The 25218-nt window shown below is 33.7% G+C and overlaps 1 protein-coding gene across 2 annotated transcripts in view; it reads right to left on the bottom strand.

The window, feature by feature from the left end:
• The window catches only part of CTTNBP2 (cortactin binding protein 2), a 184619-nt gene that overhangs the window by 38442 nt on the left and 120959 nt on the right, over positions 1-25218 (bottom strand). For both annotated transcript variants that reach the window (XM_051962300.1, XM_051962301.1), the window contains 7 exons: positions 24004-24279; positions 23045-23140; positions 22495-22574; positions 17486-17572; positions 17283-17382; positions 2450-2602; positions 2086-2273 (listed from right to left, as the gene is read on the bottom strand). In XM_051962300.1, coding sequence (XP_051818260.1) covers positions 2086-2273; positions 2450-2602; positions 17283-17382; positions 17486-17572; positions 22495-22574; positions 23045-23140; positions 24004-24279 — 980 coding nt within the window. The remainder of the gene's footprint in view (positions 1-2085; positions 2274-2449; positions 2603-17282; positions 17383-17485; positions 17573-22494; positions 22575-23044; positions 23141-24003; positions 24280-25218) is intronic.

Here is a 25218-nt window from a genome sequence, read left to right as displayed (position 1 = left end):
TCACATAACTAATAAATTTCTGAAATTGCATTTAAATTTAGGTCTTCCTGACTAATGTCTGGTGCTCTATTCATTGTGCCAGTTAGCTGTTTCTGCTGATGTGCTGAAAGGACTTCTAGAAACCAATGAGATTAAAAATCATGTGGAGTACCAAACTATGAAGAATAAATAAAGTAAAAAATTTTAAAGAATTTCAGGAGAAAATGACCTTAAAAAAATTCCAGCTTTCTTACATGATGATAAGAAGGTGAAAAAAGAAATTAATACCAAGAGGCAATTAAATGCCATGAAGATTTGTTCCATTTACTTTAAGGTAGAGTTCTTAAACTTAAGTCTGTGAAATTATATTTTTAAAAATTTTAATAATTTTATTTCAATATAATTGTTTTTCCTTTATAATGCTATATGTTTATTTTATACAGATAAAAACATGACTTACAATATCCAGACATTGATGAAAATCAATTTATAATTTGTCATACATATGGTGTGGAGGTGACTTGGGGTTCTCAGAGGCTAGGTCAGTAGAGAAACAAATCTAGCATATATTCAGCTAGTAACAGACACAGAAACCAACTTTAGTTAGAGACCAAATTAATTACCTTTAGAAAATCTTATGCCCCAAAAGTTGGCCTCCTTCACAGAGTTTGCCAGACTGCCAATGGGGATCAAGAAAACTTTAAGAAGCCCTGCACCCCCAACCTATCCCAGTTAACATTACTGATATGCTACAGTTACCATTTATTCTTATATGTTTTCCTCCAGGATGAACTATATTAATCTATCTGATCTGGTTCTTTTGTCAATGAAAAACACTGTCTCTTCTTTCCCCTTCCCAATTACTCAGACATAATAGGAAAGCCAACATTTTATGAATTTCAGAATTGTCTTTTCGAAATAACAACAAAACAAAACAAAAAGCCAGTATTTTGCCCATTGCCTAAAATAATACCAATGTTGCAGGATGAAATCTGGCTTATTCTGTATGTGGGCTTTTGATCTGAAGCAATGTAATTCATATTTTAATCATGATGAGGCTATAAGAATATCAATAATAGGAGTAGTTCAGACACACACTACTGATCTCTGCACACCTAGTTTGTGGGTTTGTAGTGCCTTTAGTTATAAACAATAAAATCCTCTTTGGACAATCAATCTTCTGATGGGAAGAACTTTTTAATAAAAATGCTAATTTTCAACCAGCAACTCTTTTTCATGATGCATAAGACTAAAAGAACTGAAAAAATCTTACACTAAAAAAAAAAAAAATCTTACTTTCATTGTTTATATAGCTGAAAAAAAAAATATATATATATGTACTAACCTGTACCCTTAGACTAAGCTTCAAGGATATAATATAGCCCTTTCCTAAACATTTAGTGGCATTTTTTATGGAATACTAAAATATAACATTCTATAAAACATGGATTTCATATAGCTTCTGGTCATCTGCAAAACACAATTTAATGGTAATTAAATCTAACAAAACTATTTGGTTTAATGAGTTATTTTAAATTGACAATCATGAGGACATAATAAAAATTTTATTTAAAAAAAAGTTATACATGTATTATATATCTATATTTAAAATTGTTGGTCCAAATCTGTGATTTTAGCAACGTATGAGACTCCTAGTACGTAAACTCCATTAAGTGATGCAGATAGGCAATCTCTTTGCAACTTACAGTTTAACAAATCTGCCTGGAGCACTGAGGACTTAAGTGAATGATAATTCATAATCACACAGCAAGTTTGTATCAGTGTCTGAATCTGAACCCAAGTCCTCTTAACTCCAAGACTGGTTCTCTATCCACTATGCTATAATGCTTCTTAAGTAGAGTGTGTGTGTGTGTGTGTGTGTGTGTGTGTGTGTTGTTACATGATTTGTGTATATGTATAGAAATGTATTTTATCATATGTAAAAATCTATATGAATGCATGTATGTACTTGGCACAATTGATATATTAAAATAAATATAGTACAACTTTTTTGGTCAATATTTGAGATCACAAACCTCATTAAGCAAGCTTCATTCAGAACACTGGACAGATAGGATACTGTGCTAGCTGCTCCTTCTCCATTACCTTATTCATAACTTTCCTTCTTAAAAACCTCTGCAATAAGCCATGCATTGGTTCTCCATCCCATCTTAGCTGAACCCAGCGGAAATGTTGCTGGACCAACAAATCAGAGCCCTGGAGACGGGATTTGGCAATTGTCCCCATCAGAAAACAGTTCTCATGAAAGTAATAGGACTCAGAGGTTCCATTTCCTAAAAATGAACCAAAAGGAACAGGGATATAACAATCAAATTTCATATAAGCCACAATATGGAACAATTTCAAGCTTAGCCATTAAAAAAAGAACAGACATTTAAATTATCATCACATGGACTGTTAGGAACCAAATGCAAAGAAATACAGGCTTCCTGATTTGTTCTCCCTTTACCTTTTTGAAAAGTACAGGGGTTTTCAGTGCCACGATTTTCAAGTGGTGCCAGAAAATCTCCCAATAGCTCAGATAATGAAGCTTTTTCCAAATTCTCCAAGATAATGATCATTTTCTTACTCACAGGAGGCTGTTTCACTGGGATAAGACAAGCTATGAAATAAAGAACAATAATGGAATTAAAGATTTAATAAATTGGAGAGGAAAAAATAAAAGGATCTAAAAGAAGAAAAATGATACAAAAATGCAACCATTTGTCCTCCTTCACATAAAATAAACAACTATTATGGTAAGCTAAGTGGCACAGTGAATATAGTACTGACCTTGGACTCAGAAAGACTCACCTTTCTGATCTCAAACCTGGGCTAACTTTGTTACCCTGGAAATTCATTTAATCCTGCTTACCCTGGCTTTTCATCTATAAAATAAGCTGGAAAAGCAAATGGCAAACCACTCCAGTATCTTTGCCAAAAAAAAATCCAAACAAAACCCAAATGGGGTCATAAAGAGTTGTATATGACTAAAATGGGTCAACAACAAAGTGTAGTAGAAAGAATGATGGGTTCTGAATCTTAAATTCAATGCCTAATTCTTCTACTATATATGTAACATGAGACTTTGGTGAATTGCATAACCAGCCTTATTTGTAAATTTCCTTATTTGTAAAACGAATAGAGCCAATTAAGTTTTTTAAAAAGCCGATAAAACATTTACTATGTGCTTTATAAATATGATCTCATTTAATCCTTATAACCATTTTGGGAGGTACGGGATATGACTATCCTCATTTTGCAGGTGAGGAAACAGAGGCAAACTTATGTTAAGTGACTTACTATCACATACATTGTGTGTATATTTGACATTGGCTTTGGTCTCAGGTGTTCTTGACTTCAGGATCAGCACTGGGCTATTTACCTGTGCTTTAGGAAAATCACTTTAGCAGTTGAGTGGAATTTGGTTCAAGGAGGGGAAGTATTTGAGATAGGCAGACCAACAAGGTGTTATTGCAATAATCCAAATGAGATATGATGAAGGCTTATACTAAGGTAATGCCTTTCTGAGTGGAGAAAAGGGGACATAGATGAAAACTAGATTTAGGGCTATAAAGGAGCTCCAAGATCATTAGCTTCAGTCTCATTTTATAATGGGATGGAGAATTTAGTGATTCCCTTCTCCCTCCCCCCCCCCCAAAAAAAAACCTTTGTTGATCGTAAGTGGCAGAGCTAGCATTGAAATCTCAATAAGTCTTCCGCTTTGAATCCATCACTGAGTTGAATGAGACACTATCCATTTTAATCTATGATTTTTTTCAATATATCTGGTTAAATTCACCAAGCACTAACTATGGAAAAGGCACTATGCTACGCATTTGGAGGCAAAGTATCAATGTAGAAATAAATTAGCACATAGAATTTAAGTTCCTTGAAGCCAGAAGGTGTTTGATTTTTGCCTTTGTGCTTTGTATCCCAGGGAACTAAGAGTCAGAGAAATTGAAAGATCACCATCAAACCATACAACTAGCTTTGGTGGAGACAGGATTAGATTTTGTATTCCAGTGGTATTCTCATTATTGTTTGCATTAATAAACATATATACTTATGCATGTTTGTGTATGTGTATACACACACACATACAAGAAAGAAGGAAGATAAACCTGTTACATATTAATTCAAAATGAGATAGTCAAATAATTACAAAATTAATACTTTATGTAGGAAATGGATTAGTTGAAAATATCACAACATGTAATTTTATTATTTATGTAAAATAGCTCTTTTCAATAAAGGAGTCTGAAAAACGGAAATTAAAAACTTTGTTTTGAAGGTTGAGAGCCTTTATTTAGCTAGTGCTCCCTAATTTAAAAAAAAAATAGAAAGACCTGTTTGAAGATGGATCTTCACTCAACACAGGATTTCATCCTCTGTTATTCCAAGAAGCCAATGGCTACCTATTCTCTGTTCTTGATATTGTGTTAATAATTCCCTTTCACATTCAGAAGAATTCCTAGGGTGCTTTTAATGCCTACCCCTGAGCCTAAAATAGCTTTGTGAATTTTATCAAGCTCCCAGGGGAAAAAAAAAAAAAAAACTTTCTGTGATCTCAAAAAATGCTTGACTGCTCCCAAATTTGATTTGTATCCTGCAGTGGGCCATCACATGAGTGTCTGCTATGTGCCTGACTAAATTATTTTCATCATAAACACTACAGCAGTGAGGCTGCTGTAAGATTCTAATTCTCAAGAGACCATGATATTTTCCAAAGATAGCATTCATTACCTAGATGCAATGAATCTGTGGATATAAATAAACTATTAATTTTAATTAATTTTAAGCACCTATAGGCTGTTCTAGTGACAAAACAAATCGACAAGACTCAAGAGTACATATCTGTTTATTTAGTCATTTACTTGTTCCTGGCAGCTGGAGGTCTTTATGTAGATTCCTTTCTCTATCCTAATGTATATGGGTGATTCTCCTGGCTCATTTCAAATGAGAATGGAGCTGCTGGAAGTTAGTTGAATAAACCCAGATTTTAATATCTGTTTAATGGTGACCACAATCAATCTAGAAGCATCTATAGAAGGCTTATTATGTGCCAAGTGCTATAAATAAAGAGATGCACACACAATACATAATAGGTCAGAAAATAGATAATCTTAAATTAGGGGATTCTTATTTGTAGCAGGGACACAAATTGTATGTCATTTTTTTTCAAAACAGCTCACAGACCCCAGCTTAAGAACCCCTGACTTGACCATTGCTGGTGACCTACAAGCTTACTTCTAAATTAAAATTTTTCTCTTCTCACTCTGAGAAACCCATCTCAACCTCTCATATCCTTATAAGAGATTATTTAAGAAAACACTGAGGTGGTCTGACCTGAACACCCTCAGCTTCTGATCTCAATTCCTCAATCTCTTCTCATCCCCCTCTTTTTGTCTCTCTGTCTCTTTCTTTCTTCCCTTCTTCTCTACTTCCTTTCTACCTTTCCTCCCTCCTTCCTTCCTTCCCCACTTCCTATGTTACTTCCTTTCTCTCTTTCTTGTTTTAGAAGAGATATCCTTTATGCAGGCAGCCTTAAGGCTATTTTAAAAAATTTTCTTCATTCTCCATCCTCCTTTTTCCTGGTCATGCTCCAGCAATCAAATAAATCATTCTTTTGCTCTCTGGAATCTTTGTTTTCTTTCTTTTCATTGGTTCCTTTTCAGCTGGCTATAAGTACCTTGGTGTCCCCAATGTCCCCTCCCTCAAAATAAAAGCATTCTCTTGAACCTAATGAGTGATCCTCATTACTATCTGCCTGGATTGGATTAATAGACCTTCATGTTTTCATTCTCTCCTTTCCAATTCATCTTTGAAACTTTTGTTAGCTTGAATTTTCTCACATTGAGATCTGGTCAAATCATTCCTCTGTTCAAAACTCTTCAATTGCTACCTATTATGTCAAGACTGATTTAGCTTTATATCCTCCATTAATAATTGATTATTTCACTTTTTTTTTTAGCATCATCTAAAGTTATTCTATGCTCAGATGTACCAGACTACTCTCCTGCCCTAACTTCCCACTCTGCTACCTTTTGAGTTTTTCTTCCTGAAATCCTAGGGTGATATCATTCAGAACAAGAAGGAATCTTGGGGGTTAAATATGATCCAAGCTTTTAATTTTATAGATTAAAAATATGCTTAACAAGGTGAAGATAACCTTGTCAAGATGAAAGAAAAAAGACTGGCAGGTTGGAAGTCTAATCCGAGTCTTCTAACTTCAAATGCACAATTCTTTACCCGTAAGTACTTTTGTATTATGACAAAGACTTCTCCATTAGTTGCCTTTTTAGCATGTTCTATTTTTCTTGTCAAATTTTCAGGCTTCTACACATCTGTCTTTATCTCTCTCTCTCTTTCTTTCTTTCTCTCTTTCTTTCTCTCTCTCTCTCTCTCTCTTTGTGCTGCCACCTGTCAGATTGGCTAAGATGACAGGAAAAAAGAATGATGAATGTTGGAGGGGATGCGGGAAAACTGGGACACTGATGCATTGTTGGTGGAGTTGTGAAAGAATCCAACCATTCTGGAGAGCAATCTGGAATTATGCCCAAAAAGTTATCAAATTGTGCATACCCTTTGATCCAGTAGTATTTCTATTGGGCTTATGTTCCAAAGAAATACTAAAGGGAAAGGGACCTGTATGTGCCAAAATGTTTGTAGCAGCCCTGTTTGTAGTGGCTAGAAACTGGAAAATGAATGGATGCCCATCAATTGGAGAATGGCTGGGTAAATTGTGGTATATGAATGTTATGGAATATTATTGTTCTGTAAGAAATGACCAGCAGGATGAATACAGAGAGGACTGGCGACACTTACATGAACTGATGCTAAGTGAAATGAGCAGAACCAGGAGATCATTATACACTTTGACAACAATTTTGTATGAGGATGTATTCTGATGGAAGTGGATTTCTTAAACAAAGAGACCTAACTGAATTTCAATTGATAAATGATGGACAGAAGCAGCTACACCCAAAGAAAGAACACTGGGAAACGAATGTGAACTATCTGCATTTTTGTTTTTCTTCCCGGGTTATATTTACCTTCAGAATCCAATTCTCCCTGTGCAACAAGAGAACTGTTCAATTCTGCAAACATATATTGTATCTAGGATATACTGTAACTTATCTAACATATATAGGACTGCTTGCCATCTAGGGGAGGGGGTAGAGGGAGGGAGGGGAAAAATCGGAACAGAAATGAGTGCAAGGGATAATGTTGTAAAAAAATTATCCTGGCATGGATTCTGTCAATATAAAGTTATTATTAAATAAAATAAAATAAAATATTAAAAAAAAGTGTATGTGCTGCTATAGCAAGCACATATCTTTATATATTCCTCAATGGACTTAATATTCTTTTCTATTTCTAGAAAAATGACCTGGGCTCATAAATGATGCACACCCATTCACATATTTTTATTTTTAAAAATATTTATATTTAAATATTTAAAAGTTATTTTCTTTACATGTCCTTAATGATTTACAACTTGATATTTCAAAAAACAACTTTTATTGGCTTGCTTTAAAAATACTGATGATGATAGCACAGTTATAGATGAAGAGAAAACTTTATCCCTCTTATGTTTGGGGTGTCATCCAAAGGTTCACTTGTACTGGGGAAGATGACATTTTTTAAAACCCATACTCTACAAATGGAGTCACTGAATTTAGGGTGCTAAGAATGTGAACTAATTTTTGAGGGATAAACTTAAAAAATTAAGGTGAATCAAGTCTCTATTCATGTAGGATTAAAAACTACATTATTACTCTAAATTAACTTTAACAATCTAATTATACATATTTAAAAGATATTATTCTTATAAAATATAATTGTTTTAAAGTTCAAATTCAAATTTTTACTTGTTCTCTTACCTCTTATCTTTTTCTCCTTACTTCTACAGCTCCCCTACTCTGTATGCACACAGTTAGCATTTTACCAAAATAAAGTTGTCATTCACTCCTTGCTATAGTTCAAACATTTAGTCATGTTGGACTCTTTCTGACCGCATGGACTATTTTGTTTGTCCATGAGATTTTCTTGGAAAAGATGCTGGAGTGCTCTGCCATTTTCCTTTTCCAGTCAATTAAAGTGAACAATGGTGAAATGACTTGGCCAGAATCACACAGATAAGTCTAAATCCAGATTTGAATTCAGGTCTCTCAGCATTCTATTCCTTCAGCCACTTAGCGACTCTTTATCATTTACTGTTATATTTCATTTTTAAAAATTATCATTCACTTTTGCATTTGAATTTTTACCAAAAAAAAATCTGTTTTACTAACCCAGTTCCTTACTTAGACTTGGATAGAAATTTGAATCTATCATGCTAGCATCTTACTCAAAATGACAGAGCCATATGATTATCTCCAGACAATAGCAATGTGAGAAACCAGTGGTATTAAAAAACTGAATCTCATTAAATGCTAAATTCATTTTACATTTTCTTAAAGTTTAGTTTTTCCATTTTTAGCTTTTTCTTCTCATTTTCTCAATTTTTTACTCGATTTGTTTTAGATTTTTTAAAAAGTGTATTTTCTTTTCTTACCCAGTAAAGCATGCAGACAAGCCTCAAGGGTTTCTCATTTCAAATGCTAGGCTCCCAGCATATTTGCATTCCTACAAGCTGTCTCCCATACATGGAATGTACTCCCTTCTCATATACCTGTCAATCCTTGTCTATGTCCAAGGCTCAGCTGAGAGTCTATCAATTTCATGCTGTACTTGCCATACTCCTTAGATACATACATAACCTTCAAATATATATATATAATTTAATACTATGCCCATTAAAATTAAGATCCTCAAGGGAAAGGAGAGTATCATTTTTATCTGTGTCCTTAGTATACTGAACATAATAGATAAAATATTTGTTGAACTGAATTCCTGAAATACTGTTACTAGCTGCTTCCCTCCTCCTAATTTTCTCCTACTCTATTTCCTCCTTCTTTCTTCCTTATTTACTTCTTCCCTTCTTCTCCTCTCCTTTCATGCCTAAGGCCCTCTCTTTAGATCTTTAGATAAAAACTAAAGGCCAGATGTTTTACAAATAGGTTTCAAATATAACCATCTGTATTCACAATTCCAACTACTGTTGAGCTCTACCATGCTAAGAGAGCTAGGACAAGCCCTTTTTTTTTTTTTTCTGAAGTGCAATTTAAAACTAAAATGAAAAAGATTTCTGGTCCATTCTTAGTGCTTCACCGTCTTATATACAATCTCCTCCCAATAAATTCATCTGATGGGAAAGTAAAATTTAAGATCAATCAACTAGCATTTATTAAGTACCTACTAGGTGACAGGCATTTTCCTGAACATAAATCAGCACTTAATGAGTAGAAGGGAATGTTTTGTTAGATGATCACAGAATCACAGGAAGGCACCTCCACAAACCAAGACACGCAGCCAAATGAACTGACTTTAAGCAAACAGTTAACCAATTAATTAAACAACTACTATGTGCCAGGTACTGTGCTAAGCACTGTAAGTAGTACAGATTTTTAGGAAAACTACACCAGAATTATTCTTTTCCCCTTAAGATCCTGCTCAAATGCTGCCATTCCACGAGTCCTTTTCTTATCTATCCAAGAGAATGGATTCCTTCCATCCTAAATTCTCACGTATCTACATGATACATGATATCATATCATATCATATCATATCATACATATTTCCTTCCCTAGTAGAATGTAAGCTCCTCAAGGGTAGGAACTGTCTACTGTCTTTGTAGCCCCAATATTAAGCTCAGAACAGGCACACAATAAATGTTTGTTGAATGTTTGAAAATTTGTTGGAATCTTGTTTACCAAGGGATTTGATAATTTACCATAATACTAAAAGAAATTAAAATGGGGCAACTCATTGAGATTTTTCTGTCTCTGTTATTATCCAGAATGAATTAGGACACACAGTAAATACTTGTTGAATGTTTGAAAATTAGTTGGGATCTTGTTTACCAAAGGATTTGATCATTTACCATAATACTAATAGAAATTAAAATGGGGCAACTCATTGAGGTTTTTCTGTCTCTGTTATTATCCAGAATGAATTAGGACACACAATAAATACTTGTTGAATGTTTGAAAATTAGTTGGGATCTTGTTTACTAAAGGATTTGATCATTTACCATAATACTAAAAGAAATTAAAATGGGACAACTCTGTTATTATCCAGAATGGATTAGGAAACCTGGAGTCCCTCTTTTCAGAATAAAGTTCAGATACTAACTAGCTATTGGCCCTGAGCAAATCATTTAACTTCACCTTCTTCATTTATAAAATGGGGCTAATAATACATAATAAGATAATATCTACTTCATAGAGTTGTGAAGATGAAAGGAAACACAAATGGCAGTTTGCCAATTTTTAAAGTGCTATGTTAATCGTACCTATTATTTTATTTTCATTGTACAGTCTTAAGAATTTTTTTTTTATTACTAGGCTGACATTATTATTCTTTAGCATGTTGCTTCCTTACACTTTGAGCCTGTGCTCAATAGGATCTAGGAAGGACAAGGCGATTCCAATTCTCTTATTGGCTTTGAACTCAGCTTCTTCTGAAGAATCCCTCAAATTTAACTGACTTGCAATACTCTCAAGACTCCAACCTTTAACATTTGTTTTCTTGCCTTTTATTTCTTTCAATTTTCCTGCTGCTATTTTACATACTTCATTATTGCTTCACGGTGGGACCCCTAATAGCAATGGGTCCCTGACAACTACTCTTGTGGTTCACTTAATAAAGCAAGGGAGTCAATGATCCATTCCTGTATCTCATAGCCCTTGGAGGTATTTTCCTAATTTATTCCCTTTTTCTTTCAGTGTAGGAAGGTAAAGGAAGGTATACTGAGAATCTCATCAAGTCTGTGCTAGAGCCTCAATTAAAATTTATAGCCCCTAAAATTCCAGGCTGTGGTTTCATCACTCTCGGTTTCTGTGAAACTTTCTTTGCTCTGCAGTTAACTTTAATGCACAAAGGGCTAACTTGCTGAAGTTTCCTTTATAGGTGGAAAAAAAAATGGTGGGTTTGGCACTTGTTATATTACTGAAATAAATATAGGTAGCACAACAGATAAAACTTGAACTTGGAGTCATGAAACATCAGAATCAAATCATATCTTTAACATTTATCAGTTATATGATTCTGAACAAGTTACTTAATCTCCTTAAACCTCAGTTTCTCTTTAGGGAAAATGGAGATAATAGTAGCATCTACAACATAAGATTGCTATGAAATTCAGATGATATATGTAAAGTCCTTCACAATCTTAAGGATCAGTTTTAAAAAAGATCTCTATTATTATTAATAAAAACTAACTTATGTAACATTCTCTGGTTTGGTTTTCCTGGAGGTCTCTGGGAGCAGCCTTCCTTTCAGTTAAGTAATCACCACAGGAGTAGCCAGGTGTTAAAGTCCAAATCCTTTATTATCTCCTTCCTGGGGCTGGGCAGCTTTCTGGAGAGCCTTTCAGACCAGCCTTGGTCTCAGTGGGGAAAGTGCAGGAGACCAGGCCAGCCATCAGAAGCCTGACTGAAGGTGAAATGAATTTCTGTCTCCTTGGCTCCGAGAGCTTCTAGTGCGCTTATTCTCTGTGGCTCTCACTCCCTGCTTATATGCTCCACACTGAGTATAAACCAATCATTATATCACTAGGAAACCATTATTTGTGGTAAGATTATATCAATCATACTGAACCATGCTAAACTAGAGAACCTTTGTCTTATCAATTCCACTTAGTACCTTGTAAGCATCCTTGTTTCAAGTTCAGAGTTCTGGCCCATAACAAACTTATATCTTTTCCTTGTATATAAAATATATAATTTTACTGTATCAATAAAAAAGTCATAGATTGGGAATTTTTTTCATTATGTTACTCTCCTCCTAAGAAAAAATGACTAAATCAAATCCATGTAGGTCTTCATAAACCAAAAGGCTTTCCATCAGTTTTTCCATGAGAGCCTGCATGGTTCATTGGAAAGAACATTGAATTTGGAATCAGAAGCCCAGCTCTGCTACTTAATTATTTCTCTGATCTTAGGCAAAGAACAACCTCTTTGGGTCTTAGTTATTTATCTGTAGAATGAGGAGGTTTGAACTTGATGGGTTCTAAGGACTTTTCCTTACTCTATGTTCTTAGGATTGTTCCTCTCAGATTTCTCCAGTATTATTTCTCATCATCTTTCCATAGGATTCCTCTATTCTAGTCAGGCTTACTCTCTCCAGAATACCATCAGCTGATTCTTTTTCTGGAAAGTACTCTCTTCCATTCTCTTGACTGATATTGTCCATTGAATTCTTTAAAACCCAGCTTATTAGTCAAATGCCCCAACAAACTCTCTCCAATTAACTCTATCCCAAAGACAGACAACTAAATTCATTTGCATGTTGTTTTGTTTTACTTTACAATTGTTCTTAAGTTCATAGAATCATAGCTAGAAAGCTGGAAAGAACATTACAGGCTTTAAACTCTTTCTATAGTTTAATAGTAGAATGGATCCATGATCTCATCATTCAACAAGCACTTATTAAGTGCCTAATATGGGCCAAGCATTAAACTAGGAGCTGGGAATACAAAACAAAACAAAACAAACAAACAATTCAATCAAAAAAAGTACTCCTTCCAGCAGGGCATTTCACAACATATTTTTGTATTCTATCATCTCAACCATGTGATCTTAATACATTTGAGGTCTTCCTCTAAAACTTTTAATATGTAGATGCCAGTATACCATTATGACAGTCTATTTATTATTGACCATTCTCAAAACATGGTTAACCTCCTTTTCCAATCATAAATTTCTTGGATTCTATCTTTTATATCACTACTTATACAATAACTATTATTGGTCATATATTTCAGGCTGATTCCACAATACTTTCCTCCAATTACCTTTGGGTCTTCTGCAATTTGAATCTTAAACTAATTGCAAAGTACTATGACTAGTAGTCATATAAAGTCATCCAAACAATAAGAGTATTAAAAAAGACAATTTGTTTTAGAGAAGCAACATAAGATTGTTCTCTTCTTCCTGTGTAGAGGAGTATGATGCAGAAGAAAAAGCACTCAAATTCTGAGTCAGCTTTTTACTATCTGTCTCACTTTGGGAAAATTACTCTTTGGGCCTCAATTTCCATGTATGTACAATCATATTGCTAAGTTTCTTTTTCATTCTAGATTTATGATCTGATTGAAAACTGTTTATCTGAAGTATTTTTTTCAGTTGTCAGTGGCCATCCCCATGCAACTACATATCCTAGACTGGATAGTAAGAATACAAGGTCAAAGTATACTATTTTTAAACTTTTTTTTTTCATTTTTTTTTTCTGTTGGTCTGTTTCTTCTTTCAGAACATGACTAATATGAAAATATGTTTTACATGATTGCATATCTATAAACTATATCAAATTGCTTACCATCTTAGGGAGGGGAGAGATGAAAAAGGGAGAGGAAAAATTAGAACTTAAAAAAATTTTTTAAATGAATGTTAAAAATTATCTTTACATGTAACTGAAAAAAAAAGCCCAAAATATTATTTAAAAAGAAAAAATATAGCATTGTTTTTGCTCAAACTGCTGAATTACTAGAAAAGGTTAAGGAAGGCCCAACTTGGTAAAAATTGGAGTGAGAGATATGCAATAAAGCTGAATACTAAATAAGGGATGGCAAGTATAAAAGTGAGAGAAAGGGTCGCGAGATCATGGAAAGACTTATCAATGGACAAATTTTGCTTAAGAGTATTGGTTCAGTGGTAATCAAAAGATAATCAAATTTAATTGTATTTGGAAAATAGAGGTCTCATTTGAAATGGGGTTTTTGCTTTTTTCTGCTAAGTTTGCTTGAACTTTTTGAACTTCCAGGTGAAGTTAACATATATTATGTACAGATGATTATTTTTAACTGGCATTAGCAAGAATTAGTGAGGAATTAGCTGTAATGAGATATACACAAGGATGGAAGACAAAGTTTTGTATGAAGTTGAAACCTGAGGAGAGTTTTTAGATTCAAATTCATTTTGGGAAAGGTACATAAATTGAAAGGTATCTAGAGTAGGGTAATCAGGATGTTGAAGGGCCTTGAAATCACATGGAGGAAAATTGTTTGAATTAATTAGTAATATTCAACTTGAGGAATAGAAGACTTAGATGAACAAAAGATAGCATCTTAAAATATTGGAAGGACTATGAATGATTCCTCATTAGTTTGCAGTATTTGGCTCAGATAGCAGAATTATAATAATAGATGGATGTTTCAAAGAAGCAAGTTTAACAAAAAAACAAAACAAAATACACTACTCCCCTACTAATCCAAAGAGAGTAGGCTACTCCTCAGTGGAGTTCTTTGAGCAAAGAGTTTGGGATTCTTATTCAGATCTTAGTTGGATTAGAGATCATCTGAAGTCCTTTACAACTCAGACTGTGATTTACTCATTATTACTTGAAATGTACTAGATATATAATATTATGTATTTTCCTTTAAAAGTATCAGAAATATAAAATAACATGTTTTCTATTTAGAAATTAAAACATTAAAAACATTGAAACTTAAAATTTTGTTCTCTTATTGTACCATCAGTCATATCAAGTGATAGTATAACCCCAGATTAAATAATCCTTGTCACAGAAATACCGGATTTTTTTTTTTTTTTTTGCTGTAATTAAAAAAAAAAAGTGGAATCTAGGAACTGACAATTAATTATTTGTCATCTTTGGGAGTCACTGAGAAAGAAAAGAAACTAAACTAATTCTTCTAGAAACCTAGACAGTTAATTGTCATGGAGAAAGAGTATGTGAAAGATTTGAACAGTTAATTTTCTCAGAGAAAAGGTTTGTGAGAGTGACAATCAACTAACATTGGAGAACAAGTCTATTGGGCAATTGGAAAGTTTACTATCATCTTTGAAAGAGTTGGAAAAGGCATTTTGAAGAAAGTGAATGTAAGTGATTTTTTTTCATTTCTGATGAAAACTGAACTGTGTTAATTTTTATTCTTTAGAGAAAGAAAACATTTTTACAAAAAAAGATATTCTGAGGAGAATTTCTGAAGTGAATCTAAACATATTAAAGTCTATTCAGACTCAAACAAACTTAAGTGTCATATTCTTAGGAGAGATGTGTAGTTAACTGACAATTCTAAGCAAAACTGAGTATAACAACATTTTGAGAGGATACAAATTAACTATAATTTAAAGAGAATGAATTATTTGATTGTGGTTCCACATGTCTGGGAGGAGTCAATAATGATAATGGTGAGAGAATTTTAAGCAACAACTTCTGTTGCCTATTTTCCAAGACACAAAAGTGACTCTGATTATGACTTTTCTTATATGTGCTAAATTATTTCAATATTTATTTCTGTTTTTGTATTATTAATGGCATTGTTGCAATCAAACTGTGCAAACTCTTTGATTTAGCAATACCAGTATAAGTCTGTATCCCAAAGAGATCATAAAAAAGGAAAAAGGAGCCACCTGTACAAACACATTTATAGCAATTCTTTTTGTGGTCGGGAAGAATTGGAAATAGAGGGGATACCCATTAACTGGGAAGTGGTTGGATCAAGTTATGGTATATAGATGTAATGGAACAGTATTGTGCTATAAGAAATAATGAGTGGACAGAAAAGCCTGAAGAAGACTTACATGAACTAATGCAAAATAAAATTAATAGAACCAGGATAATAATAATGAACAGTTACAGCAATGTTGTGTGATGATCAACTAAAAAGGACCTAGCGCTTCTCAGCAATACAATGATCTAAGACAATTCCAAAGGACTCACAATAGAAAATTCTATCCACTTCAAAAGAAAAAAGTGATGGAATGCAGGTAGAATTATACTATTTTCACTGTTTCTTTTTCATGATTTGGGCAGGGGGAAGCTTGTTTCTTTTATAACAAGACTAATATGGTTATATGTTTTATATGCTTGCACATACAGAACCTATTTCAAATTGCTTAACATGCTATGGAGGATGAAGGGAGAAAATTTGGAAATCAAAATCTTTTTTTAAAAAAATGTGTTAAAAACTGTCTTTATATGTAATTGGAAAAAAATAAAATGCTACTTAAAATATATATATATGGTATTGCTTTTGCATTTTCTTCATATCCCCAGCACTTAGCACAATGTTTAGCACCTAAGTGCTTTGTTATTGTTTGCTGATTGATACATTTATCTAGACTTTGGCATTTGCAATTTGAGTTTGGGAAAGAGGGATAGTTTACAGGAAAAGAACCATCTGCAGTCATATTAGGGTAGGAAGCTGGGGTTAAATAATTAATGGGATATCTTAAGAAATTTCTAGGATAATGTTAGATCTTATTTACTAAGAATTTGTTAAGACAAAAAGAGTACCTAAGGTAATATGTCAGTCAGAATGAAGGGAATATGTCAGTCAGAATGAAGGGAATATATTTGGCATATGTATCCCAGAAGATATCAGAAAGATTTTGGTTGCATTCTATATCATAATACTCTCACACCTCCAAAAACTTATCTATGAAATCATTAGGTAGTAGTATTAAGAGTGTCTGTTCTGATAGCTTTGCAAATACTTTAATTATCTAAGAAATGCAGCTGCTAAATAAAAAAGAATTAAACATCTAACGAGAGAATAAATGAAGCATTTTTCTTCATAGAAAAGAATCCAAGTTCAATTTTCAAATAAATAACCTATTTCTGAAGCCAAATGCAATAATGAGTATTGTACTGTATCAGAGTGATTAGACTTAAGAGGCAACAATATGCAGGGGAAAAGGACTGGTTTAGTAGAAGGGGTGGGTTTGAATTCTAACTTGGTTACTTAACTATATTAATTTTATATATTATATATAATAACTATATATAATAACTTAATAACAATAACTTTGAAGATGTCCCCAATCCACTGCAGTCTTAGTTTTTCAGACTCAAAATGGAGTTTACCTACTTGCTCTACATATGTTTTAGCATTATTTAATCAAATATAATAAAAAATGTAACTTATTTCAATAGAATGGAAATTCCATAGGAAAACATGCCACCTAACCTGAATAAGATTAATTAGCAAGATTTCATAAGGCCTAAGATAAAGAAAAGGAAAAGAGACTTTTAACTGGTAAACAAAATTATATTTACATAGATCTGGTCTGTCATTTTTCTTAAGAGCTTACTTGATGCAGTTATCTTCATCTCAAGAGCCTCTGAATAGGTAAAAATGTTATAAAAACTTGCTGGGGGCTACAAAAGTTTTTTTTCCTAAACAGTCATTAAAAAAAACCCCAAAACATTGAAATCTATTAAAATGGTCTTACCACTACTGATGAATAATTCTATGAGCTGATGCTTGGAGAAATCAGCATCCACTTCAGCTCTCACTATTTCACAGGTGAATCCTGCAGCTGTTTGTTTTTGCTATGTTAAAAAACAAACAAAAAAACCCAACAAATCAAATTTCACTAAACCTATATACCTTCTAATCTCTAAAAGAAGATGGCAGTAAGTGAACTGTCAGTACCTTTATGCACAGTGCAATCTGATGTGTTATGTAGTCTTGCAAGCTTCCTTCTGGGCCATGAAAAATAACATTATGATATTGCTCAACCTGTTGAGAAATTAAGGAAAGACCATTTATGAAAATGTTACATTGGTAGCAAGCATATATATATATATATATATATATATATATATATACACACACACACACACACACACACATATAGTAAATGAAACACTTTGTGTTTTATATATACTGATATCTATCTATTTTGGGTTTTTTTGCAAGGCAATTGGGGTTAAGTAACTTGCCCAGGATCCCACAGCTAGTAAATGTTAAGTGTTAAGTGTCTGAAGTTGCTTTTGAATTCAGGTCCTCCTGACTCCAGGGTTGGTACTCTATCCACTGCACCATCTAGTTGTTCTACTATCTATCTATTTTTATATGTAATATTGGTCCATTGTAGCCTAGCTGTACCTGATCTAAAATTATATTATAAATCAGCTGTCACCAAAACCATTTGGTATTGGCTAAGAAATAGATTAGTTGATCAGTGGAATAGGTTAGGTTCACAAGACAGAATAGTCAACTATAGCAATCTAGTGTTTGACAAACCCAAAGATCCTAACTTTTGGGATAAGAATTCATTATTTGATAAAAACTGCTGGGATAACTGGAAATTAGTATGGCAGAAACTAGGCATGGACCCACACTTAACACCATATACCAAGATAAGATCAAAATGGGTCTATGACCTAGGCATAAAGAACGAGATTATAAAAAAATTAGAGGAACATAGGATAGTTTATCTCTCAGACTTGTGAAGGAGAAAGAAATTTGTGACCAAAGGTGAACTAGAGTCCAATACTGATCACAAAATAGAAAATTTTGATTACATCAAATTAAAAAGCCTTTGTACAAACAAAACTAATGTAAACAAGATTAGAAGGGAAGCAACAAACTGGGAAAACATCTTCACAGTTAAAGGTTCTGATAAAGGCCTCATTTCCAAAATATATAAAGAACTGACTCAAATTTATAAGAAATCAAGCCATTCTCCAATTGATAAATGGTCAAAGGATATGAACAGACAATTTTCAGATGATGAAATTGAAACTATTACCACTCATATGAAAGAGTGTTCCAAATCATTATTGATCAGAGAAATGCAAATTAAGACAACTCTGAGATACCACTACACACCTGTCAGATTGGCTAAGATGACAGGAAAAAATAATGATGAATGTTGGAGGGGATGCGGGAAAACTGGGACACTAATGCATTGTTGGTGGAGTTGTGAATGAATCCAACCATTCTGGAGAGCAATCTGGAATTATGCCCAAAAAGTTATCAAATTGTGCATACCCTTTGATCCAGCAGTGTTTCTATTGGACTTATATCCCAAAGAGATACTAAAGAAGGGAAAGGGACCTGTATGTGCCAAAATGTTTGTAGCAGCCCTGTTTGTAGTGGCTAGAAACTGGAAAATGAATGGATGCCCATCAATTGGAGAATGGCTGGGTAAATTGTGGTATATGAATGTTATGGAATATTACTGTTCTGTAAGAAATGATTAGCAGGATGAATACAGAGAGGACTGGCAAGACTTACATGAACTGATGCTGAGTGAAATGAGCAGAACCAGGAGATCATTATACACTTCGACAACGATATTGTATGAGGATGTATTCTGATGGAAGTGGATTTCTTTGACAAAGAGACCTAACTGAGTTTCAATTCATAAATGATGGACAGAAGCAGCTACACCCAAAGAAAGAACACTGGGAAACGAATGTGAACTATCTGCATTTTTGTTTTTCTTCCCGGATTATTTTTACCTTCTGAATCCAATTCTCCCTGTGCAACAAGAGAACTGTTCAGTTCTGCAAACATATATTGTATCTAGGATATACTGTAACATATCTAACATATATAGGACTGCTTGCCATCTAGGGGAGGGGGTGGAAGGAGGGAGGGGAAAAATCGGAACAGAAATGAGTGCAAGGGATAATGTTGTAAAAAAATTACCCTGGCATGGATTCTGTCAATATAACATTATTATAAAATAAAATAAAATATTTTTAAAAAATAAAAAATAATATTGGTCCATTGTAGTCTTTAGCTATGGATGAGAACAGAAAGAAAATAAAGCCTGCCTCATTTTTTTCTTCTCTACCCCATTTCTAAGAATACAAGATGCATCCTGGTTCAGTCCAATGTCCTTTTCAGGTGCTGAACAAATGTTTATTGAATTAATACCAAAATAATGTTAAGAAATTCTATTTTGGTGTCCTACATGTATAAAATAGACATAGTAAAAATAATGTCAAGCAAGTGAAATCAGGGACAGATTTCCAAGACTTGCTAAATAGCTTGGCCCTGAGGTTTACAAATATATTGCTTAGTTTATCTTGGTTCTCCTTTATCTGAATTGATGAGGGTGTCTCAGTACAGAAAACAAGAGTGTTCCATTCATTATCATCATCCTGCCACATTGCTTTCAGAGTCTGAAGATTGATGCTAGAATGATATAACAGCAAGGCACCCAATCTCCGAGATAAGATGTCTTCAATTTCAACACCTCATTTGTTCTCAGATTATACATTGGCTGGCATGGCTGGCTGGCAACATTCAATTCAGATTTTCAATAAAAGGGTCATTGAGGAACAGCAAGTCTTTTGTGTTTACTACATAAAGGGTGTACACTTCCAGAATACTCACTAAGTCACATAAACTATTATTGGACATTTCTTCTGAGTACAACTGTTGTACAGATCAGTGTCTTCTCTCTTATCAAAAATATACGTATGTATGTTGGAGAGTGTTCAAGCTCTGACTTCAAGCCTTCTAATTACTTGTGGGCAGTTACTTTCCTACAACAAAAATGGTCCTGACCAGGGAACAGCTCCATAATTACCACATTACTTCCAAAAGGCTGATATACTGGGCATACAGAATACCAAAAGTTCATGCTGACAGCATGGGGGGAAATCTTATGATTTAAGCATTGGGATTCCTTAATTGCATCCCCAAATTGATTTGTATCTCTTTGCAAATGATCATGTCAAAAAAAGCTGGCTTGCTATTGCTCCACTGTCCCATCATGTTTATAGGTCTGTAATGCTGCATGTATTTTTTGTTTATTCTGCATGGAATGGTTAGATTCATTGCCATGATCTGTACTGATTACTTTTACATGGATATCTTTAGAGTCTATTCATAAATATGATCACATTTCAATTGATTTTATGAGCCAAATGGCTTCTGGAATAAAAGAAATAGGTTGACACCAGCACTATGCTCTCTTTGGTTTTGTTTCTTCTCTTCCCCTACAATCAATGGCTTTCTTTTGAATAGATGTTATTAGAGAACATAACACATTTACAACTATTTTGGATTTTATGTTCACAATGTTTCAGCAGTACAGATTTTTTTTTCCTAACAAAAACTCTTCTCTTAAAACTTTTGCTATTCAAGAAGCAGATTCAGGTGAAATTTTGATGAACAAGTAAGCTTGAAAAATAATAACAGAAAATGGATTTTATAAAGCCAATAAAAGTGAGATAACTCTAAATTAAGTCTCATGGTTCACAGCTAGTAATTTCATTCCAAACAGGTCTGAAATTCCATTTAAAGAACTAATTTATTCATTATTTGAAATCTACACATAGACACAAAAATATAATGGATTCATGTAAAATTCCTCAATGAGAAATTGGAACAGCTAGAGCTTAGGAAATAAACAAGCAGAATGCCTTACATCTCAAAAAACTGAAGCCACATCTCTGTTTCTGAGAATCCAATTTCATCCAACAAGTATTTATTAAGTATTTATCCATGCTAGGCACTATTCTAAGTCTTTGAGATAAAAAGACAAATACTAAATGATACATACTTTCAAGAAGCTTACAATTCATTAAGCAACCATGAAGGCAAAACAGTGAAGTGGTAACATGGAAAGGGACTTTCTACTTTGGAAGCTTATGTCTTTGAATTTTGGAATTTCAAGATAACAAATATTACTAGCTACATAATGGGAGATTCTCTCACCTTTTTTGCCATCTCCTATCTCTCTACCACCTCAATTGAATTTGCCATAGGTAGTTATAGCACTGCTAACAATATCCTGGGGCAAAACAGAATTGTCAATTAAAAATTTGACAATTATTGTAGTTAATGTTGCACTCTTTGAAGTACTTGGGTGGTGCCATAGTGCATAAAGTACCGGGCTTAGAGTTAGGAAGACTCATCTCCTCTAGTTCAAATCTGGCTTCAGACACTAGCTGTACAAGGCACTTAAACCTGCTGCCTCAGTTTCCTCATCTCTAAAATTAGCTGGAGAAGGAAATGGCAAAACAGTACAGTTTATGGGTCAAGAAAACTCCAAAGGAGATCATGAAAAGTCAGATACAACTGAAAATGACTGAACAACAATAATCATTATTTGACAAGTTATTTTTTAAAAGGTGTTTTTCATTCTCTCTGTACATTTTAGGTAGAGGTAAAGTGGCATTATAAAGCAAGCCTTTCCTGATTCCTCTTAATTCTACTACTTTGCTTCTATTGATTACTTGCAATTTTTCCTATCTGTAACTTGTTTGTACACAGCTGACTTTATGTTATCTCTCCTATTAGAGTGTGAAGCAGGTTCTGCCTTTTGCCTTTATTTGTATCCCAGAGCTTAGTACAAGGTCTGGAACATGATTGATTATGTAATAACTATATGAAAATAATAACTCACATTTTTGCAACACTTTAAAGTTTATCAAACAAGTCCCTTAAGATAACCTGGTGACATAGGCCATACATGTCTTAGTATCCCTTTTTACAGAAGAGAAAACAGACTCTGAAACATGAAGTAACTTGCCTTAAATCATACAAATATTAAATATTGGTCCTGGAATTAATACCAAGTCTTCTGATGATCTCCATGATGCTTTTTATTTTGCCAAGGTGCCTCTTAACATAATAATAGTACAGCAGAAGCTAAATACATGAACTATATGCAAGATATTGCTGATCATACTTACCAGTCGGAGGTAGTTCTGTAGCATCTGGAGAGGGATCATGGATGCATAAGTCACACTGCTGAGGCAGCCTTCTTGAGGCCCTTTGGGAAATAATACATAGCCAGAATATTAGATGACTGTCTTAACTTTCGCTGCCTCCTTCCTTCCTTCTTCCATTTCTAAAAATATATTTTATGATTCATTCTTTGTTAGATCTTATTGGCCAAATAAAAGAGATTTTCCTATTCTGATACCAAAAAGGTAAAATATCATGTCAGGTCTCAGGACTGCAAGTTTTTCCTTTTTTCCTTTCTTTAAACTAAATATCTCAGATTTCCCCTTTCCGCATGTCAGATATATCCAACACATATCAAAAATAATATAAAAACTCAGATTAAAATCTTTATAAGAAAGGGCAGAAACTATCTTACTTTTGTATTTGTATTTCCAGTCAGTTCTTGGTACATAATTGGCAATTAATGAATGCTTTTTGAATTATTAACAAATTGTTGCAAAAACAGTCATGTAAGAAACATTTTTCAACCATTCAATTTGTGGGAAGAGCCTTTACCTGACAAAAACACAGTTATATGGTCAGCTTTATTTTTCCTTATAAAATCCCATGGTGATTGAGGCAAAATCTGGCCCATTGACCATGATATATTTCCTGGTTGAAAAAAAAATTAAAATAAATGTTAAAGGGAAAGTGTATAGTTAAACATCATTATCATTATTATTATTTACCATGTGGTCATATTTATGAATCCATTTGACATTTGAAGGCAGGTTAATAGTCAAGTTCTTAGTCATATAAAAATAAACTATGTTAAGTGCCAGAGAAATGGTATCCCTACATAACAAGGTTTTAGGTGATGCCATGGTCACAGAATTAGACTGCAGCTTCCTGATAACTCAAGACTCCTTATTTACTGAATGAGCTGTCCCTCAAGTCTTGGATAATACTTAGAGTAAAACACTATATTTTCTGTCACATCAACCATTACTGGGTGATACCATAACTTCATTTAGATGGGATACAGTTCAAAATGGTTGTGGCTAGAGTTAATAGCCAGAAGTAAGGAGCTCAGAAGAGCACTCATTCTGTGTGAGTGATTATATGAAAATATAGGCAATCCAAAAGAAGTATTTAGAGGCAGATTTTGAACCCAGGTGTTTCTGACTTCAATTGTAGAGCCCTACTTCTGCCATGTCTCCTTAAAATCTAAAACTAGAAGTAGGTTTTAAGACTTTGTTCTCAGGTTTATAAGATGGGACCTGCAATATTATCACTTGATTTTACAATCAGCTAGAAAAACAAAGCTTCAAAAAGGATTACTTTTTGATACTTAATACAAAAATGTCTTTAATATGAAAAGGCTACTTTATATAACAGACATATCATACAAGCTTAGACAACTCAGAGACAGCAGCTGCCCTAAAGAGGCACTGAATGTGCTTAATCAACAAATCATGCACTGTACTTCCCACCCCACAGATACAAAGGAGGTCCCAAATTTAATTTTTTTCTACCTAGTTTGATGGATCCGATACTGCTCAGATTTAGGCCGATGCTGGATTCAGTAGTGTTATTAAGTGTCAAGTCCTCTGGACTTCTCCATCCATCAGAAGAGATTGCCTGGAAATGGTTTGTCAGAGCCTGATTCACTGCTTTTGAAAGATCATCCCATGTTGTCTGTTTGCGGATATTTAAAGCACATATTGTGTTTTCAGTTTCAAAGTCATCAGAACCATAGTTGGCTAGCTGTTTTTCGCTAATTGAGATCCTTAAGGGTATTTTAAGAGCATCTGTTAAGACAATCAAAATTTAAAGACAAAATGTGAGAGGAAAAAAATAACAGTGAAAAAGACTGAGTCTTAAAACTAGTTATTGAAAAAAATAGCTATCACAAAGTTTTAAATACTGTTCAATAAAATTTATGTGGAACTGTTTGTATTGTGGTTTCCTTCTTCCCTTTAAATCTGACTCTCTCAAGAGTTACTTTTCCAATACTTATATCTGGAGAACACAACTACTACTGCTACTACTACCACAACCCTCCCCACCCCCAAATCCTCTACCTTCCACCCTCACACACAATTTATATTCTCATCCTCATCATTTCATACTTGTTCTGGTAACAGCATCATAGATCTGAGAGCTGGAAAGGGTTTCAAAAGAGAATCTAGAATAGGTCTTAGCATTCAGACAAGTATTATTCCCTTTAAACAATTTTTTTTAAATATGAGAGTTTAAATTGCTTGCCAAGATTGCACAGAGGAAGGGAACAAGGACTCCAGTCTCCTTCCTTCTTTTTTGGTATTCTCTGATATTATGATGTCTTCTTGTTATTCTCAAACTCTCTTAATTCTATTGCCTTCATTCTGAGAATGATTTCCTATTTATCCTATATATGGCTTGCTTTGTATATATTTGTTTGCATGTTGTTTCCATATTGTAAGCCCCTTGAGGATGGGAACGTCATTTATCTCTTTTCTCTTGCTTTTAGCATGGTGTCTAGCACAAAGTAAGTACTTAATATTTACTGAATGATTACACTATTATTTGACTTACAGTTGCCTATAAAAGTCTACATTAGATTATCTTGCCAATATTTTCAAAACTTAATCATCACCTCTCACAATTTCATACTCATTATTTTCTCTATTATCACTCATTCTTCTGATCTCAATAGTTCATAAATTTAGGGTATTTGTCTGATTCTTTTCTTGCTATAACTAATAGTA

This window comes from Antechinus flavipes, chromosome 5, assembly GCF_016432865.1.
Source record: "Antechinus flavipes isolate AdamAnt ecotype Samford, QLD, Australia chromosome 5, AdamAnt_v2, whole genome shotgun sequence".
In the NCBI taxonomy this organism is placed as follows: Eukaryota; Metazoa; Chordata; class Mammalia; order Dasyuromorphia; family Dasyuridae; genus Antechinus; species Antechinus flavipes.
Note: the sequence above shows the minus strand (reverse complement) of the source record. Positions and strands in the feature narration are given on the sequence as shown.